This window comes from Littorina saxatilis, linkage group LG2 (assembly GCF_037325665.1).
Source record: "Littorina saxatilis isolate snail1 linkage group LG2, US_GU_Lsax_2.0, whole genome shotgun sequence".
Classification (NCBI taxonomy): Eukaryota; Metazoa; Mollusca; class Gastropoda; order Littorinimorpha; family Littorinidae; genus Littorina; species Littorina saxatilis.
The window spans coordinates 1,528,008-1,546,254 of record NC_090246.1 but is presented as its reverse complement, the minus strand read 5'-3'; the positions used below and the strand labels follow the sequence as shown (position 1 = coordinate 1,546,254).

Sequence of the window (18,247 nt, the reverse complement as noted above, 5' to 3'; positions counted from 1 at the left end):
TGAACTTTGTCAAAGATATAAAATGTCTAATTTTTCCTTTGACGCTGACCTGTGACCTTGAAAAAGGTCAAAGGTCAACGAAACCATCGTTAAAGTGTAGAGGTCATTGGAGGTCACGACTAAACAAAATATGAGCCCGATCGCTTTGATAGTTTCCGAGAAAAGATATAAAATGTCTAATTTTTCCTTTGACGCTGACCTGTGACCTTGAAAAAGGTCAAAGGTCAACGAAACCATCGTTAAAGTGTAGAGGTCATTGGAGGTCACGACTAAACAAAATATGAGCCCGATCGCTTTGATAGTTTCCGAGAAAAGTCCAACGTTAAGGTGGTGTCTACGGCCGGCCGGACAGACTAACACTGACCGATTACATAGTCACTTTTTCTCAAGTGACTCAAAAATCTGAAAATTGTAATTTCTTTAATTTTTTTCTAAAACGATCCAAATTTGCGTTTATCTTATTCTTCATCATTTTCTGATTCCAAAAACATATAAATATGTTATATTTGGATTAAAAACAAGCTCTGAAAATTAAATATATAAAAATTATTATCAAAATTAAATTTTCCAAATCAATTTAAAAACACTTTCATCTTATTCCTTGTTGGTTCCTGATTCCAAAAACATATAGATATGATATGTTTGGATTAAAAACACGCTCAGAAAGTTAAAACGAAGAGAGGTACAGAAAAGCGTGCTATCCTTCTTAGCGCAACTACTACCCCGCTCTTCTTGTCAATTTCACTGCCTTTGCCATGAGCGGTGGACTGACGATGCTACGAGTATACGGTCTTGCTGAAAAATGGCATTGCGTTCAGTTTCATTCTGTGAGTTCGACAGCTACTTGACTAAATGTTGTATTTTCGCCTTACGCGACTTGTTATTTATTTTATTTACTCTCTTGTTGATTACTTCTACTGTAGACATGATAGAGGTTTTGGTTACAAAGGGTTATGCATTCATCAAAATGGTCATCTGCATGTTTCTTTCATAAAACTCAGTGGTATTTTTTTTATCGATTTTCAGTGGGGCCATTGTTGGTGCCAGAACTCTGGAGTACCTGCTGGAGAAATCCAGACTTGTCACACAGGTATTAAATTTGATTAATACACAGAGGTAGGAAATGAATACACAGGTATTAAATATAATTGATGCACAGGCAGGAAATGAATACACAGGTATGACACCTAGCGTCATGGAAACACAAAATATATCTGATGCACAATTTATGTGTGTTCCACATGTACCTCACAATCAATCAATGCTTGTTTAAACTGTATTATTAAACTGAAACTTTGAATATAAATCAGTACACAAAAAGTAATTTAACAACAAATAATAGTAAAAAAGAAGTTTGCTATAATTTAAGATGGCAAAGAAGAGGTAAAGATCCCATTGGAAACAAGCAAACAGACTTTTCAAACGTAAAGCATTTAAACAAAAGTGGACGGGCGGGGATGTAGCTCCGTCGGTAGCGCGCTGGATTTGTATCCAGTTGGCCGCTGTCAGCGTGAGTTCGTCCCCACGTTCGGCGAGAGATTTATTTCTCAGAGTCAACTTTGTGTGCAGACTCTCCTCGGTGTCCGAACACCCCCGTGTGTACACGCAAGCACAAGACCAAGTGCGCACGAAAAAGATCCTGTAATCCATGTCAGAGTTCGGTGGGTTATAGAAACACGAAAATACCCAGCATGCTTCCTCCGAAAACGGCGTATGGCTGCCTAAATGGCGGGGTAAAAAAACGGTCATACACGTAAAATTCCACTCGTGCAAAAAACACGAGTGTACGTGGGAGTTTCAGCCCACGAACGCAGAAGAAGAAGAAGAACAAAAGTGGACACATCAGTAACCAGGTTAGATTTTTTGTTTCCAAAGTAAATGATGAATTTGAGTGTTTTAGGGTTGCTGATGTATTTACTCATAGTCATAGTGACATTATGACTATTTTTGATTTGATTAACTCAAGGCGCCCGAAGAACGGAACTACCATGTGTTCTATGAGATGCTGGAAGCACTGACGGATGAACAGAAGGGCAAGTACGGGCTACAGACAGCTCCAAAGTACTTCTACCTCAACCAGGTAAGCTCCTGTCCTTGACCAATAATACACCAGAGACATGGATGCTCTCATGAACACACACCTGAATGCATGTGTACACATACCCACATACACACACATGCATGCACGCAAGCACGCACACAAGCTTGCACGCGCGCACTCACGCACATGCACACACACACATGCACACACACACACACACACACCCACTCCCACACACACACACACACACACACACACACACACGCACACACACACACACACACGTGTAAACACAACCACACACACACACACACACACACACACACACCCACTCCCACACACACACGCATACACTGTTAACCAATAGATACCAAATGAAAATTAAACCCAAAAAATGTGGGTACACTTTGCTAGCATGTTAAAAATATTGACATTTCAAACGTTTGTTATTTCCTGATGTTTTTCAAAAATAAAGCAGACGGTAAACTCTGTACCTCGATCTGTGTGGTGAAAGACAGGAGTAAGCAATTGAAAAAATTGAAAAGGGGATAACCTGAATTACTGTTTCTTCTTTTTGCAATATCACAGGGAGGAAGCTCAGTGATTCCTGGCCGAGACGATGCTGACAATTACCGCAAACTGACGGCAGCCATGGAAGTTTTGAGTTTCACTCGCGAAGAACAGGAGACCATCCTCAAAATTCTGGCATCAGTGCTGCACATTGGAAACGTCTTCTTCAAGGGTGCACAGGTGCGAAGACCCCCTTAAATTTTTATCATGATTTAAATTTGTTTAAAGGGAAAAAGTTTAACTATATCTGCTTGTCTTTGAATCTAACTGAAAAAGGGAATGTTTCTGATGCTGTTTAACTTTTATGAATTATTTTGTATTTTTTGTTATGCATGGCAATTAATGTCAAGTAATATGTCATGTCGTGATGATGATGAGAAGGAGGGGGTTTGGGAAACACAGGATTCCTGGACTCGCATAGATAATTTTGTCATTGAACTATAAAGGGGGAAAACATTTGGAATTACAAATTCTATTGCTGTACAGTGGAACCCCCCTTTTAAGACCTAACAAATCCAAGAAATTGAGGTCTTAAAAAGGAGGGAGTCTTATAATGGGGGTAAATGTACAGAGGTTATGAACAGAAAGTCTGAACAAGTAAGGTCTTAAAAGGGAGGAAGTCTTAATCTGGGGTATCTTAAAAGAGGAGTTCCACTGTACATGCTGTGTCAGTGATTGTGTGAAATGAATATTGTCTCTCTCGGTATTGCAGGAGAACAATCACGATACAGTGGTGCTCGGCTCGGACGCCGAGATTCGCTGGATCTCTCACCTGCTGCAGTTGTCGGAGGACTGGCTCAAACAAGCCTTCACCAGCAAAGTCACTGTGAGTGCATTAGTTCCTAAAAATCATCTTGCATGTTCGTTTCATTTGCTCATCTTTTTCTTTGCTCTTTTTTTTCCATAACTTTTTGGGGTCATATTTAAAGTCTCTTGAAAATGTGTGTGCTCTTTCGTGGTTTTTCATCCAGCTGTTAAAGCGTTCCTTAAGTGAACCCAAAGTTGACAGAAAACTCAGTGCTAAAGCTTCCTGCGGCCAGCTTCGCGAAGCATACTTTGCGAAGTGGACTACGACCAGCTAAGGACAGGCTTTAATGTCAGTGTGATTTATGTTTGGGTTTCATTCATTCTGATAATCATCGGTCCACGCTATCGCTCATGGTCTCTCTGACAGGATGTATAATTACTGCGCGGAATCTATCAAAACAAGAATACAGAGTTATCTCCCAACTGAGACGAAAGTGATTGCAGATTGGCCGACTTCGACAGTGATCTCCGTTCTGTTCTTCACAGTTATGATAAAGACATCGTTCTAAGGTTAAAACAAGTCGAAATGTTGAGACTGCTGTGGGAAGGAGACCGTGATATTGTTGCATCACTCCCAACTGGTTACGGAAAAAAGTATCGTCTGCTTCGTAGCCAAAGTTGATTATCACGTGACACTTTTGCCATATTTAGAGTTGTTTGCACAGTAAATACACCCGCGAAAGATAGCTCGCTTGAAACAGTCTGACGGGCGCTGTGGCCGGGTGGTAAGACGTCGGCCTCTTAATCGGAAGGTCGAAGGTTCGAATCCCGGCCGCGGCCGCCTGGTGGGTTAAGTGTGGAGATTTTTCCGATCTCCCAGGTCAACTTATGTGCAGACCTGCTAGTGGCTTATCCCCCTTCGTGTGTACACGCAAGCACAAGACCAAGTGCGCACGGAAAAGATCCTGTAATCCATGTCAGAGTTCGGTGGGGTATAGAAACACGAAAATACCCAGCATGCTAGCTTCCTCCGAAAGCGGCGTATGGCTGCCTAAATGGCGGGGTAAAAACGGTCATACACGTAAAATTCCACTCGTGCAAAAACTGACACGAATGTACGTCAGTCAGAGTCTAAGCCCATGAACGAAGAAGAAGAAGAAGAAGAAACAGTCTTTTTATACACATATCAATTCCTTTGTAATTTAAAAATTACACAACACCATGAAAAATCATTATCGACGATCGCGAATCTGCTTATATCAATAACACATTACGAAAAGCTCTAAATATGTAAAAACTCGATTTCTTACCCACAGAAAGAAAACCAAGGCATCCTGTCACAGTGTCAGGGATAAATGAGACCTGAAGGGAAGTAACTCATTTTGACCTGAGTTCAGGATGGGGTTTCATTCTTTTTGTGTGTGTTGTGGTTTTCAGATGAATTTTTTTCCCTCAAAGGTTTCTTTGAAATCCTTCTTATTCTAGTGCAGAGAACACTTTTTATTGATAATTTTGTGGATATAATTATCAAAAGTGAAATTGATTGAAAACCTTACCTGTCTTCTGCTTCAGGAAGCACGGGGTGACAGAGTGGTGTCCCCTTACAACTTGGATCAAGCACTGGATGCCAGGTAACTTGGCAAACTGAAAGTCTGATTTTTACTTCAAAAACCTTACTGAAACAACCTTTGTTCCTTTGTGTTTCTTTGTGGAAAAAGATGAAGGTTCATTTTAAAGACTGATAACCTGGCCTGACTGCAGTCTGACAATTATGATCTTGATTTTTTGTAAAGTTCTGTAACCTGCTGAATAGATTAAATTCTGAACAGAGAGAAACCAATTTTCACCACAGTTGTCTACCTTTGACAGAGACCAACACATTACTTAACGTGGCTGTCTCGTTGATTGTATTTACTTTGCTTTTAAGCAGAGCTACTTAATTGACTCTGTGTGTGTTAGTGTGAGTGTGTGTGTGTACGTGTGTGTGCGTGCGTGTGTGCACACATTTATCTCCAGATGTTCACGCTATTATTCAATGTTTTTCAGGGATGCCATTGCAAAGGCTCTGTACAGTCGTCTGTTCACATGGCTGGTGGAAAGAGTCAACCTCATCGTCTGCCGCTCTGAGCGAGAGAAAACTACGTCCCTCGCTGTGCTCGACATCTTTGGATTTGAGGTATGAATCTATGATTGACCTGGAGTCTTACCTGCTTGTGTGTTGTTTTCTGTGTGAGGCAACAACACTTCTTAACTTGTGTATGTTTCACTTTCAGTCGAAATCAGCTGTTTTTTCTTCAGTTTCAGGCTTGTGGAAATTTAGTTAGAGCTTTGAGTAGAGCTGTGCCTAAGTTGAGCCATTGCCAGTGATAACTTGGCACATTTCTGTCTTGCACATTTCTCACTGGATTAAAGAGAGCTTAATTTAGTTCAGTAAACCAGCAAGATTCTGCATCAATTTTCTTATCAGCAGACTTAATGAAGCCATGTCAGTTTTCTCAAACCTTCCATATGACAATGTTGAACAGCTTCGCTGCTTAACTCACTTGCTGTTGTTTTGTAATCAGCAAACTGCATACAGTGGACCTACCTTCTTCCATATGACAATGTTGAACAGCTTCGCTGCTTAACTCACTTGCTGTTGTTTTGTAATCAGCAAACTGCATACAGTGAGACCTACCTTCTTCCATATGACAATGTTGAACAGCTTCGCTGCTTAACTCACTTGCTGTTGTTTTGTAATCAGCAAACTGCATACAGTGAGACCTACCTTCTTCCATATGACAATGTTGAACAGCTTCGCTGCTTAACTCACTTGCTGTTGTTTTGTAATCAGCAAACTGCATACAGTGAGACCTACCTTCTTCCATATGACAATGTTGAACAGCTTCGCTGCTTAACTCACTTGCTGTTGTTTTGTAATCAGCAAACTGCATACAGTGAGACCTACCTTCTTCCATATGACAATGTTGAACAGCTTCGCTGCTTAACTCACTTGCTGTTGTTTTGTAATCAGCAAACTGCATACAGTGAGACCTACCTTCTTCCATATGACAATGTTGAACAGCTTCGCTGCTTAACTCACTTGCTGTTGTTTTGTAATCAGCAAACTGCATACAGTGAGACCTACCTTCTTCCATATGACAATGTTGAACAGCTTCGCTGCTTAACTCACTTGCTGTTGTTTTGTAATCAGCAAACTGCATACAGTGAGACCTACCTTCTTCCATATGACAATGTTGAACAGCTTCGCTGCTTAGCTCACTTGCTGTTGTTTTGTAATCAGCAAACTGCATACAGTGAGACCTACCTTCTTCCATATGACAATGTTGAACAGCTTCACTGCTTAGCTCACTTGCTGTTGTTTTGTAATCAGCAAACTGCATACAGTGAGACCTACCTTCTTCCATATGACAATGTTGAACAGCTTCGCTGCTTAACTTAGTTGCTGTTGTTTTGTAATCAGCAAACTGCATACAGTGGGACCCACCTTTTCGGACCCTGCAGTAATATGTTTTTGAATTTCTTCCCCCTAGGACTTTCACCACAACAGCTTTGAGCAGCTGTGCATCAACTACGCAAACGAGACGCTGCAGTACTTCTTCAACCAGCACATCTTCCAGCTGGAGCAGAAGGAGTACACCAAGGAGAAGATCCGCTGGCAGCACATCGTCTTCAAGGACAACCAGCCCACCATCGACCTCATCGCCACCAAGCCCACCGGCATCTTGCACATCCTCGACGATGAGTGCAACTTCCCACAGGTATTATCGGAACCTTAGTGCTGTAGAAGACTTGTGTGATAGCTGTGGCATTTACTTTACCCTGACACAAGATTTTTCAACCAGTTGGCACTTTTCAGAATTTGCAAAGCTCCAAAGTAAAAACAAGTTAGTTAATAGAACCTTTAAATTTTGACAAAACAAAACATTTAAAAAAGTTAAATGTTCCATTACTTACTTACCATTCTTGTGTTTTGATTGTGAAGGTTGGAAAGTTAGTTATATGTGACCCTTCACCACGAAATGAGTCGCATGTCACCTTTGCATGATTTTCATATTGTTACATTTTCCGAAAGTTTTTTATGCTCTATCCAGTGGTGAAAACCGTTTTAGAAAAGAGCGAAAACTGTTTGAGTTATAAGCCTGTGACTAAGGTGACCCTCACACTGTTACCAGACACTCCCCGGACTTATATTAAGCCTAGCGCAGAACCGCGCGAGGTGACATGCGACTCATTTTGTGGTGGAGGGTCACATATAGTCTATCTGCTTTGGATTCAAAGCTCTAGAGATAATTTAAGAGATATCCGGATTGCATCATGATTTGGGAACATTTTATTGATCCTCTTATTGGGAAGGGGGGGGGGGGGGGGGGGGGGATGCTTTCATTTTTTTTATGACCTCACAATTTCATGCCTGGTAAAATGCATACATTCATGTTTCCAAGCCCTGAGACTTTCACTGTGTACTTTGGTTCTCAATCATGTGCATGCGTGCTCTGGAAAATAAATAACTCGACAAACATGGGGATCGAACGAACTCAGATAGCGACGGGTTTTGAAGCCAGCGATGCTACCAACCGAGTTATTTCCCCGCCCCAAATGATTCTGTTATTGTTAAGTAGTGTGCCTCTGTATTCTAAATCACAATGTAGAAGTGTTTGTTGCAGTCTCGGGACCAGTCTTTTCTGGAGAAGTGTCACTTCCATCACAGCGGGAACACGCTGTACGACAAACCTCGCATGTCCGACCCCGAGTTCTACATCATACACTTCGCGGGCAGGATCAAGTACAATGTGAGTCAAGATCAATGGTGGATGTGGGAAGAGCGAAGAAAATGCTGTTGGTGATGTAACTGTTCTTTGGACTTTTCAGTTTGTGTAATGTTCTGTTTGGTGTCCATCAAGTTATGTGCATGTGATGTGATATAATTCATGAAATGTTTATACGGTTTTCTTTCTGCTTTATATTTTCCTATTTTCCTGTTTTTCTGTTTTGGGCAGGATAAAGAAAAGCCACAGTAAAAATTCACGAATTATTGATTAATAAACACAGCCTTCAGAAGTTGTGATCTTAAATTTTTCATCAATGCGTCTTCAGGAATAAAAGAAAATAATGACTAGCAGTAAGACAACAAGAGCTGTCAGTAACTGATCTCTTCATTAAAAGCTAACATACACTCAATTTAGTGATGAATTGTTGAAGCATGAATAGTATATATATATATATGTGTGTGTGTATATATATATATATATATGTGTGTGTGTATATATATATATATATATGTGTGTGTGTATATATGTATATATATGTCTAATTGTGTTGCAGGTGTCCCACTTTCTGGAGAAGAACAAGGACACCTTGCGCAGTGATGTAGTTGAACTAATGTGTGAGAGTAAAAACAAGGTCAGTGTCTGCAACTCTATTGAGTTTATTTATTGCAAAAACACTGCATAATTGTTGTAATCAGTGTTGTTTTAAGACTCAGAGGGAGTTGGACCTGGACTGAAAATATGAATAGGTCAAAATGTCCTGGCATAGTCCCAAATGAACCCTAGTCTGGATGGCGTCACATACTGAAAAAAGAGTGACCGTTTGAGATTCACTGAGTGGGACTAAACCTCAAGCCGGGCTAAATCAGGTTATTCCTATTGTCAGTTAGTAGTGTTGTTCCCCAAATAAGAGGACAATAGGGCAGATGGACCTGGACTGAAGATATGTATAGGTCAAAATGTCCTGGCAACAAAGTCAGAAAAGCTCCTGCATGTCAAAACTAGGACAGGCGACCATTCAGTGTTCAGAACTATGTGTGAGATCGAACAGTATGTGTCAATGATCGAAGACCAAAGCATGAGAACAACACTGAGTAAGCATTTACCTTTGGGGCAACACTACTATAGCATTGTAATCACCGTGAAAATTTGAAAAAGAAGTTATGGAACCTGACTGTGAAATTTACTGGGCAAGTCAAGACACTTGATCTTGCATTCTGGGAATAAACTGCTTCATCATAGCAGCATGAAACTCACTACTGGTATAATAAGACAATGATCAGTTTACCCCAAAGGACAATAGTGAAGAGAAACTTTCGCCTTAAAAACGAGGCTTAACATTATTGTATCTCAATCTTTTTGCAGATCATCGCGCAGATGTTCAGTGACCTGAGAGACAGACAGATCACCAAGACACTGAGCAAGACCACGGGTCGCTACGTCACACTCAAACCTCGCACAGCCACCGTGGCCGCCAGCTTCAACGAGTCTCTGCTGTCTCTCATTGACACTATGTCCAGGTCAGTCTGAAAACAATAAAGAGAAACCATTGCTTATTCATTTACTTTATTATCCTTTTGCTGGGAAATTCGGGTGGCTTCCTCCCAGTGGAAAGCTAGCAGCAACAAGAGTGGCGCTACCCAGGTGTGTGCGTGTTTAGATATAATCAGCCACTTGCACTTATTGTAGAATGACCCAGGTCTTGTATGTGCCATTGAGGTGACACGAGGGTGGGACATGGATACCATCTCGGAGTCTGCATGTAAGGTTGACTTGTGTCCTTCCCGGCCAGGATTTGAACCCACTACCCCAGGGTGACAAGTCCAGTGCTCTACCAACTGAGCTACCCTGCCGCCTTAAATTGTAATCTTCAAGTTCCAAGGGAAGAGGGGTCTTATGAAGTCTAGGGAGACTTGACTGCAACAAATACAATGCAGTGCCTGTCTCACAACATTTTCCACAAGTTTACAAATTCGACGCTGGGAAATGAATCCCTCGTCGAACGTGGGGGTCGAACCCACGCCAAGATAGACAACTGGTTTCAAGCTGGTGCAGCTACCAACTGAGCTATCTCCCCACTGGAGTAGTAAATACTGCATAGAACTGGTCTCTATGAGTGTTTTTCATGGGTATTTCAGGTGTCGTCCAAACGGGAGAGAACAAACCACGGGTCTCATTCATTGAAATCACACACAAATCTGGATATCAACCAACCGGTTGGTAACTACCTCATGCACCTTGACCCTGGAGTCATGTGTTTGACGTGTGTTTCATTTTCAGGTGTCACCCGTACTTTGTGCGCTGCGTGAAGCCCAACACGAGCAAGGCGCCCATGCTGTTCGAGGACCAGGTGGTCATGGACCAGCTCCGCTACACCGGCATGCTGGAGACCATCCGCATCCGCAAGATGGGATACCCCATCCGCATCAAGTTCCCTGTCTTCATACAGAGGTGGGTGATGTGGATAAGTGTGTTGGTGATTTTACTGAATTCATTGGATTTTATCATGCGTGTGGGGTAGGGGGATGTGTGTTGTGTGTGTGTGTGTGTGCATGTGTGGGTGTGGTGTGGTGTGTTGGGGTGTGTGTGTGTGCGTGTGTGTGTTGTGTGTGCATCGCCGTGAGCTCTAGCAAGAAGGGGCGATTCATAAGTGTTCATTACTTTGAGTATTATTTATTATTGAAAAGAGAGAGCTTTAAAGTGCACCCAGTGGTACTATGATGTGAATCTCAGACTCTCAGTTTGGACCCATTTGTTTTCAGCCTGTTTTCTGTTTCAAATTTACATTAAAGATCTCCAAAACCCCGGGAAAAGCAGGTCATAAAAGGGAGTTAGTCTTAAAATGGCGGTAAATTAGCAGATGTTATGAACAGAATGTCTGGGAAAGTAGGGTCATAAAAGGGAGTTAGTCTTAAAATGGAGGTAAATTAGCAGATGTTATGAACAGAATGTCTGGGAAAGTAGGGTCATAAAAGGGAGTTAGTCTTAAAATGGAGGTAAATTAGCAGATGTTATGAACAGAATGTCTGGGAAAGTAGGGTCATAAAAGGGATGTTTCTCTGTACCTTGAAACTGGCTCACCCGGCAGAATGAACATTGCAAGTGTTGTGTGTTTGTGCAGGTATCGGTGCTTGCTGCGCGGTCAGACCATTCGTCAGAACCACCTGCCGTCAGAGGTGTGCGCCATGATCCTCGCCACGCAGGGCCCGGCCTTCAAGGAGATGTACCAGATTGGTGCCACAAAGGTACGCTGCATTCGGTTACTGTTTGGTAAAACCAGGTGCCATACACTAACCTTCATAGGACAGACATTTGAACAAGATCACCTCTTGTTATCCTAAAGTCTTTTATTAATTGGGCTTGCTGCACATAGCTTTGGCACTGAATTTTTGGTAAAAATCCTTTTCAACTCCTTGTAGTATTACAAAATGACAGTTACTTTTGAATGTACCATTACAGAGCATTTTTGACTCACATGCGAAGCAAAAGTGAGTCTATGTACTCACCCGAGTCGTCCGTCCGTCCGTCCGGAAAACTTTAACGTTGGATATTTCTTGGACACTATTCAGTCTATCAGTACCAAATTTGGCAAGATGGTGTATGATGACAAGGCCCCAAAAAACATACATAGCATCTTGACCTTGCTTCAAGGTCAAGGTCGCAGGGGCCATAAATGTTGCCTAAAAAACAGCTATTTTTCACATTTTTCACATTTTCTCTGAAGTTTTTGAGATTCAATACCTCACCTATATATGATATATAGGGCAAAGTAAGCCCCATCTTTTGATACCAGTTTGGTTTACCTTGCTTCAAGGTCAAGGTCACAGGAGCTCTTCAAAGTTGGATTGTATACATATTTTGAAGTGGCCTTGACCCTGAACTATGGAAGATAACTGTTTCAAACTTAAAAATTATGTGGGGCACATGTTATGCTTTCATCATGAGACACATTTGGTCACATATGATCAAGGTCAAGGTCACTTTGACCCTTATGAAATGTGACCAAAATAAGGTACTGAACCACTAAAAGTGACCATATCTCATGGTAGAAAGAGCCAATAAGCACCATTGTACTTCCTATGTCTTGAATTAACAGCTTTGTGTTGCATGACCTTGGATGACCTTGACCTTGGGTCAAGGTCACATGTATTTTGGTAGGAAAAATGTGTAAAGCATGTGAGTCGTATGGGCTTTGCCCTTCTTGTTTAAGATTCAGACCCAGAATTTCTTCAGTGTTTTGGACTTGCAGATAACTTAAGTTATTTTTCATGTATTTCAGTTCCCATGCCTGTCAGCATGAAGTTAAGAACCTTCTGTATTTTTTTCACATTTATAATATGGGTTCTTCCTTCCGTTTATCTGTAAATTCTTCTTCTTCTTCTTCTTCTTCTTCTGCGTTCGTGGGCTGAAACTCCCACGTACACTCGTGTTTTTTTGCACGAGTGGAATTTTACGTGTATGACCGTTTTTTACCCCGCCATTTAGGCAGCCATACGCCGTTTTCGGAGGAAGCATGCTGGGTATTTTCGTGTTTCTATAACCCACCGAACTCTGACATGGATTACAGGATCTTTTTCGTGCGCACTTGGTCTTGTGCTTGCGTGTACACACGGGGGTGTTCGGACACCGAGGAGAGTCTGCACACAAAGTTGACTCTGAGAAATAAATCTCTCGCCGAACGTGGGGACGAACTCACGCTGACAGCGGCCAACTGGATACAAATCCAGCGCGCTACCGACTGAGCTACATCCCCGCCCCAGAAAATTCTTATTAAATTCAATTCAATTCAATTAAATAAAACTCTATTGTCTGAATGCAACAAACAGACGTTTTTCTTTTGGCACGTGTATGAAATAACATCACATAAAAACACACTTTCAGAACATATAGACACATAAAAGTACACATCAATACACACTTAACCCAAACCACACATATCCATACCCGCACCCTCACATACATACTCAGATGTATAAAAGTAAAGAGCTGCTTATTCTATTACCCTCTTTAAATAAAGCATTGTCATTGTCATTTGTCCCCCAGGTGTTCATGAAGGAGACGTTTGAGATGCACCTGGACGTAGAGGCAGGTACCATCCAGCGCGAGGCGGCCATCCGCATCCAGACTCGCACCCGCGCCTTCCTGGCTCGCAACAAATTCCTCAAGGCTCGCAACGCTTCCCGCACCATACAGCGCATGACCAGGATGTGGAAAGCCAGGTGAGCGGAATTGTTTGCGTGAACAAAATGGTTGTGTAATTTGATGACAGTTTTTTGTTTTATAATGTGTTGGTTGTACATGTGTGTGCTGGTTTCCTTTTCTGTGTGTGTCTCTGTCCGAGTTGTGTCTCTATAACCTTGTTTCCTGTTCTGTTTGTGTCTCTGTCCGAGTTGTGTCTCTATAATCTTGTTTCCTGTTCTGTTTGTGTCTCTGTCCGAGTTGTGTCTCTATAACCTTGTTTCCTGTTCTGTTTGTGTCTCTGTCCGAGTTGTGTCTCTATAACCTTGTTTCCCTTTCTGTTTGTGTCTCTGTCCGAGTTGTGTCTCTATAATCTTGTTTCCCTTTCTGTTTGTGTCTCTGTCCGAGTTGTGTCTCTATAATCTTGTTTCCCTTTCTGTTTGTGTCTCTGTCCGAGTTGTGTCTCTGTCCGAGTTGTGTCTCTGTCCTAGTTGTGTCTCTGTCCGAGTTGTGTCTCTGTAATCTTGTTTCCTTCTCTGTTTGTGTCTCTGTCCGAGTTGTGTCTCTGTCCGAGTTGTGTCTCTGTCCGAGTTGTGTCTCTGTCCGAGTTGTGTCTCTGTCCGAGTTGTGTCTCTATAACCTTGTTTCCTTTTCTGTTGGTGTCTCTGTCCGAGTTGTGTCTCTGTCCGAGTTGTGTCTCTGTCCGAGTTGTGTCTCTATAATCTTGTTTCCCTTTCTGTTTGTGTCTCTGTCCGAGTTGTGTCTCTGTCCGAGTTGTGTCTCTATAATCTTGTTTCCTGTTCTGTTTGTGTCTCTGTCCGAGTTGTGTCTCTATAATCTTGTTTCCCTTTCTGTTTGTGTCTCTGTCCGAGTTGTGTCTCTGTCCGAGTTGTGTCTCTGTCCGAGTTGTGTCTCTGTCCGAGTTGTGTCTCTATAATCTTGTTTCCCTTTCTGTTTGTGTCTCTGTCCGAGTTGTGTCTCTGTCCGAGTTGTGTCTCTGTCCGAGTTGTGTCTCTATAATCTTGTTTCCTTTTCTGTGTGTGTCTCTGTCCGAGTTGTGTCTCTGTCCGAGTTGTGTCTCTGTCCGAGTTGTGTCTCTATAATCTTGTCTACTTTTCTGTTTGTGTCTCTGTCCAAGTTGTGTCTCTATAATCTTGTTTCCTAGTTGTGTCTCTGTCTGAGTTGTGTCTCTGTCCTAGTTGTGTCTCTATAACCTTGTTTCCTTTTCTGTTTGTGTCTCTGTCCGAGTTGTGTCTCTATCCTAGTTGTGTCTCTATAACCTTGTTTCCTTGTTGGTGTCTCTGTCCGAGTTGTGTCTCTATAACCTTGTTTCCTTTTCTGTTTGTGTCTCTGTCTGAGTTGTGTCTCTGTCCTAGTTGTGTCTCTGTCCGAGTTGTGTCTCTGTCCGAGTTGTGTCTCTATAATCTTGTTTCCTTTTCTGTTTGTGTCTCTGTCCGAGTTGTGTCTCTATAATCTTGTTTCCTTGTTTGTGTCTCTGTCCGAGTTGTGCCTCTGTCCGAATTGTGTCTCTCTCCGAGTTGTGTCTCTGTCCGAGTTGTGTCTCTATAACCTTGTTTCCCTTTCTGTTTGTGTCTCTGTCCGAGTTGTGTCTCTATAATCTTGTTTCCCTTTCTGTTTGTGTCTCTGTCCGAGTTGTGTCTCTGTCCGAGTTGTGTCTCTATAATCTTGTTTCCCTTTCTGTTTGTGTCTCTGTCCGAGTTGTGTCTCTGTCCGAGTTGTGTCTCTATAATCTTGTTTCCCTTTCTGTTTGTGTCTCTGTCCGAGTTGTGTCTCTATAATCTTGTTTCCTGTTCTGTTTGTGTCTCTGTCCGAGTTGTGTCTCTATAATCTTGTTTCCTTTTCTGTTTGTGTCTCTGTCCGAGTTGTGTCTCTGTCCGAGTTGTGTCTCTGTCCGAGTTGTGTCTCTATAATCTTGTTTCCATTTCTGTTGGTGTCTCTGTCCGAGTTGTGTCTCTGTCCAAGTTGTGTCTCTGTCCGAGTTGTGTCTCTGTCCGAGTTGTGTCTCTATAATCTTGTTTCCTTCTCTGTTTGTGTCTCTGTCCGAGTTGTGTCCCTGTCCGAGTTGTGTCTCTGTCCGAGTTGTGTCTCTATAATCTTGTTTCCTTTTCTGTTTGTGTCTCTGTCTGAGTTGTGTCTCTGTCCGAGTTGTGTCTCTGTCCGAGTTGTGTCTCTATAACCTTGTTTCCTTTTCTGTTTGTGTCTCTGTCCGAGTTGTGTCTCTGTCCGAGTTGTGTCTCTGTCCGAGTTGTGTCTCTGTCCGAGTTGTGTCTCTATAATCTTGTTTCCTTTTCTGTTTGTGTCTCTGTCCGAGTTGTGTCTCTGTCCGAGTTGTGTCTCTGTCAGAGTTGTGTCTCTATAATCTTGTTTCCTGTTCTGTTTGTGTCTCTGTCCGAGTTGTGTCTCTATAATCTTGTTTCCCTTTCTGTTTGTGTCTCTGTCCGAGTTGTGTCTCTATAATCTTGTTTCCCTTTCTGTTTGTGTCTCTGTCATAGTTGTGTCTCTATAATCTTGTTTCTGTTTGTGTCTCTGTCCCAGTTGTGTCTCTATAACCTTGTTTCCTGTTCTGTTTGTGTCTCTGTCCGAGTTGTGTCTCTGTCCGAGTTGTGTCTCTATAATCTTGTTTCCTGTTCTGTTTGTGTCTCTGTCCGAGTTGTGTCTCTGTCCGAGTTGTGTCTCTATAATCTTGTTTCCTGTTCTGTTTGTGTCTCTGTCCGAGTTGTGTCTCTATAACCTTGTTTCCCTTTCTGTTTGTGTCTCTGTCCGAGTTGTGTCTCTGTCCGAGTTGTGTCTCTATAATCTTGTTTCCCTTTCTGTTTGTGTCTCTGTCCGAGTTGTGTCTCTATAATCTTGTTTCCTTTTCTCTGTGTGTCTCTGTCCGAGTTGTGTCTCTATAACCTTGTTTTCTTTTCTGTTTGTGTCTCTGTCCGAGTTGTGTCTCTGTCCGAGTTGTGTCTCTATAACCTTGTTTCCTTTTCTGTTTGTGTCTCTGTCCGAGTTGTGTCTCTGTCTGAGTTGTGTCTCTATAACCTTGTTTCCTTTTCTGTTTGTGTCTCTGTCCGAGTTGTGTCTCTGTCTGAGTTGTGTCTCTATAACCTTGTTTCCTTTTCTGTGTGTGTCTCTGTCCGAGTTGTGTCTCTGTCCGAGTTGTGTCTCTGTCCGAGTTGTGTCTCTATAATCTTGTTTCCATTTCTGTTGGTGTCTCTGTCCGAGTTGTCTCTCTGTCCGAGTTGTGTCTCTGTCCGAGTTGTGTCTCTGTCCGAGTTGTGTCTCTATAACCTTGTTTCCTTTTCTGTGTGTGTCTCTGTCCGAGTTGTGTCTCTGTCCGAGTTGTGTCTCTATAATCTTGTTTCCCTTTCTGTGTGTGTCTCTGTCCGAGTTGTGTCTCTGTCTGAGTTGTGTCTCTATAACCTTGTTTCCTTTTCTGTTGGTGTCTCTGTCCGAGTTGTGTCTCTGTCCAAGTTGTGTCTCTGTCCGAGTTGTGTCTCTATAATCTTGTTTCCTGTTCTGTTGGTGTCTCTGTCCGAGTTGTGTCTCTGTCCGAGTTGTGTCTCTGTCCGAGTTGTGTCTCTGTCCGAGTTGTGTCTCTATAATCTTGTTTCCTTTTCTGTTTGTGTCTCTGTCCGAGTTGTATCTCTGTCCGAGTTGTGTCTCTGTCTGAGTTGTGTCTCTATAACCTTGTTTCCTTTTCTGTTTGTGTCTCTGTCCGAGTTGTGTCTCTGTCTGAGTTGTGTCTCTATAATCTTGTTTCCTTTTCTGTTTGTGTCTCTGTCCGAGTTGTGTCTCTGTCCGAGTTGTGTCTCTGTCCGAGTTGTGTCTCTATAATCTTGTTTCCTTTTCTGTTTGTGTCTCTGTCTGAGTTGTGTCTCTGTCCGAGTTGTGTCTCTGTCCGAGTTGTGTCTCTATAATCTTGTTTCCTTCTCTGTTTGTGTCTCTGTCCGAGTTGTGTCTCTGTCCGAGTTGTGTCTCTGTCCGAGTTGTGTCTCTGTCCGAGTTGTGTCTCTATAATCTTGTTTCCTTTTCTGTTTGTGTCTCTGTCCGAGTTGTGTCTCTGTCCGAGTTGTGTCTCTATAATCTTGTTTCCTTTTCTGTTTGTGTCTCTGTCCGAGTTGTGTCTCTATAATCTTGTTTCCCTTTCTGTTTGTGTCTCTGTCCGAGTTGTGTCTCTATAATCTTGTTTCCCTTTCTGTTTGTGTCTCTGTCCGAGTTGTGTCTCTATAATCTTGTTTCTGTTTGTGTCTCTGTCCGAGTTGTGTCTCTATAATCTTGTTTCCCTTTCTGTTTGTATCTCTGTCCGAGTTGTGTCTCTGTCCGAGTTGTGTCTCTATAACCTTGTTTCCTGTTCTGTTGGTGTCTCTGTCCAAGTTGTGTCTCTGTCCGAGTTGTGTCTCTATAATCTTGTTTCCTTTTACGTGTCTCTGTCCGAGTTGTGTCTCTATAACCTTGTTTTCTTTTCTGTTTGTGTCTCTGTCCGAGTTGTGTCTCTGTCCTAGTTGTGTCTCTGTCCGAGTTGTGTCTCTATAATCTTGTTTCCTGTTCTGTTTGTGTCTCTGTCCGAGTTGTGTCTCTGTCCGAGTTGTGTCTCTGTCCGAGTTGTGTCTCTGTCCGAGTTGTGTCTCTGTCCGAGTTGTGTCTCTGTAACCTTGTTTCCTTTTCTGTTTGTGTCTCTGTCCGAGTTGTGTCTCTATAATCTTGTTTCCCTTTCTCTGTGTGTCTCTGTCCGAGTTGTGTCTCTATAACCTTGTTTCCTTGTCTGTTTGTGTCTCTGTCCGAGTTGTGTCTCTGTCCGAGTTGTGTCTCTATAACCTTGTTTCCTTTTCTGTTTGTGTCTCTGTCCGAGTTGTGTCTCTGTCTGAGTTGTGTCTCTATAACCTTGTTTCCTTTTCTGTTTGTGTCTCTGTCCGAGTTGTGTCTCTGTCTGAGT

General features: G+C 42.3%; 1 protein-coding gene across 3 annotated transcripts in view; it reads left to right on the top strand.

Moving 5' to 3' along the window:
* The window catches only part of LOC138957663 (unconventional myosin-XV-like), a 225,759-nt gene that overhangs the window by 97,045 nt on the left and 110,467 nt on the right, over positions 1 to 18,247 (top strand). For all 3 annotated transcript variants that reach the window (XM_070328742.1, XM_070328746.1, XM_070328738.1), the window contains exons 8-20: positions 1,027 to 1,090; positions 1,967 to 2,080; positions 2,630 to 2,791; positions 3,324 to 3,437; positions 4,931 to 4,989; positions 5,405 to 5,534; positions 6,892 to 7,119; positions 8,026 to 8,151; positions 8,684 to 8,761; positions 9,493 to 9,647; positions 10,408 to 10,578; positions 11,249 to 11,372; positions 13,171 to 13,346. In XM_070328742.1, the coding sequence (XP_070184843.1) occupies positions 1,027 to 1,090; positions 1,967 to 2,080; positions 2,630 to 2,791; positions 3,324 to 3,437; positions 4,931 to 4,989; positions 5,405 to 5,534; positions 6,892 to 7,119; positions 8,026 to 8,151; positions 8,684 to 8,761; positions 9,493 to 9,647; positions 10,408 to 10,578; positions 11,249 to 11,372; positions 13,171 to 13,346 (1,701 nt within the window). The remainder of the gene's footprint in view (positions 1 to 1,026; positions 1,091 to 1,966; positions 2,081 to 2,629; positions 2,792 to 3,323; positions 3,438 to 4,930; positions 4,990 to 5,404; positions 5,535 to 6,891; positions 7,120 to 8,025; positions 8,152 to 8,683; positions 8,762 to 9,492; positions 9,648 to 10,407; positions 10,579 to 11,248; positions 11,373 to 13,170; positions 13,347 to 18,247) is intronic.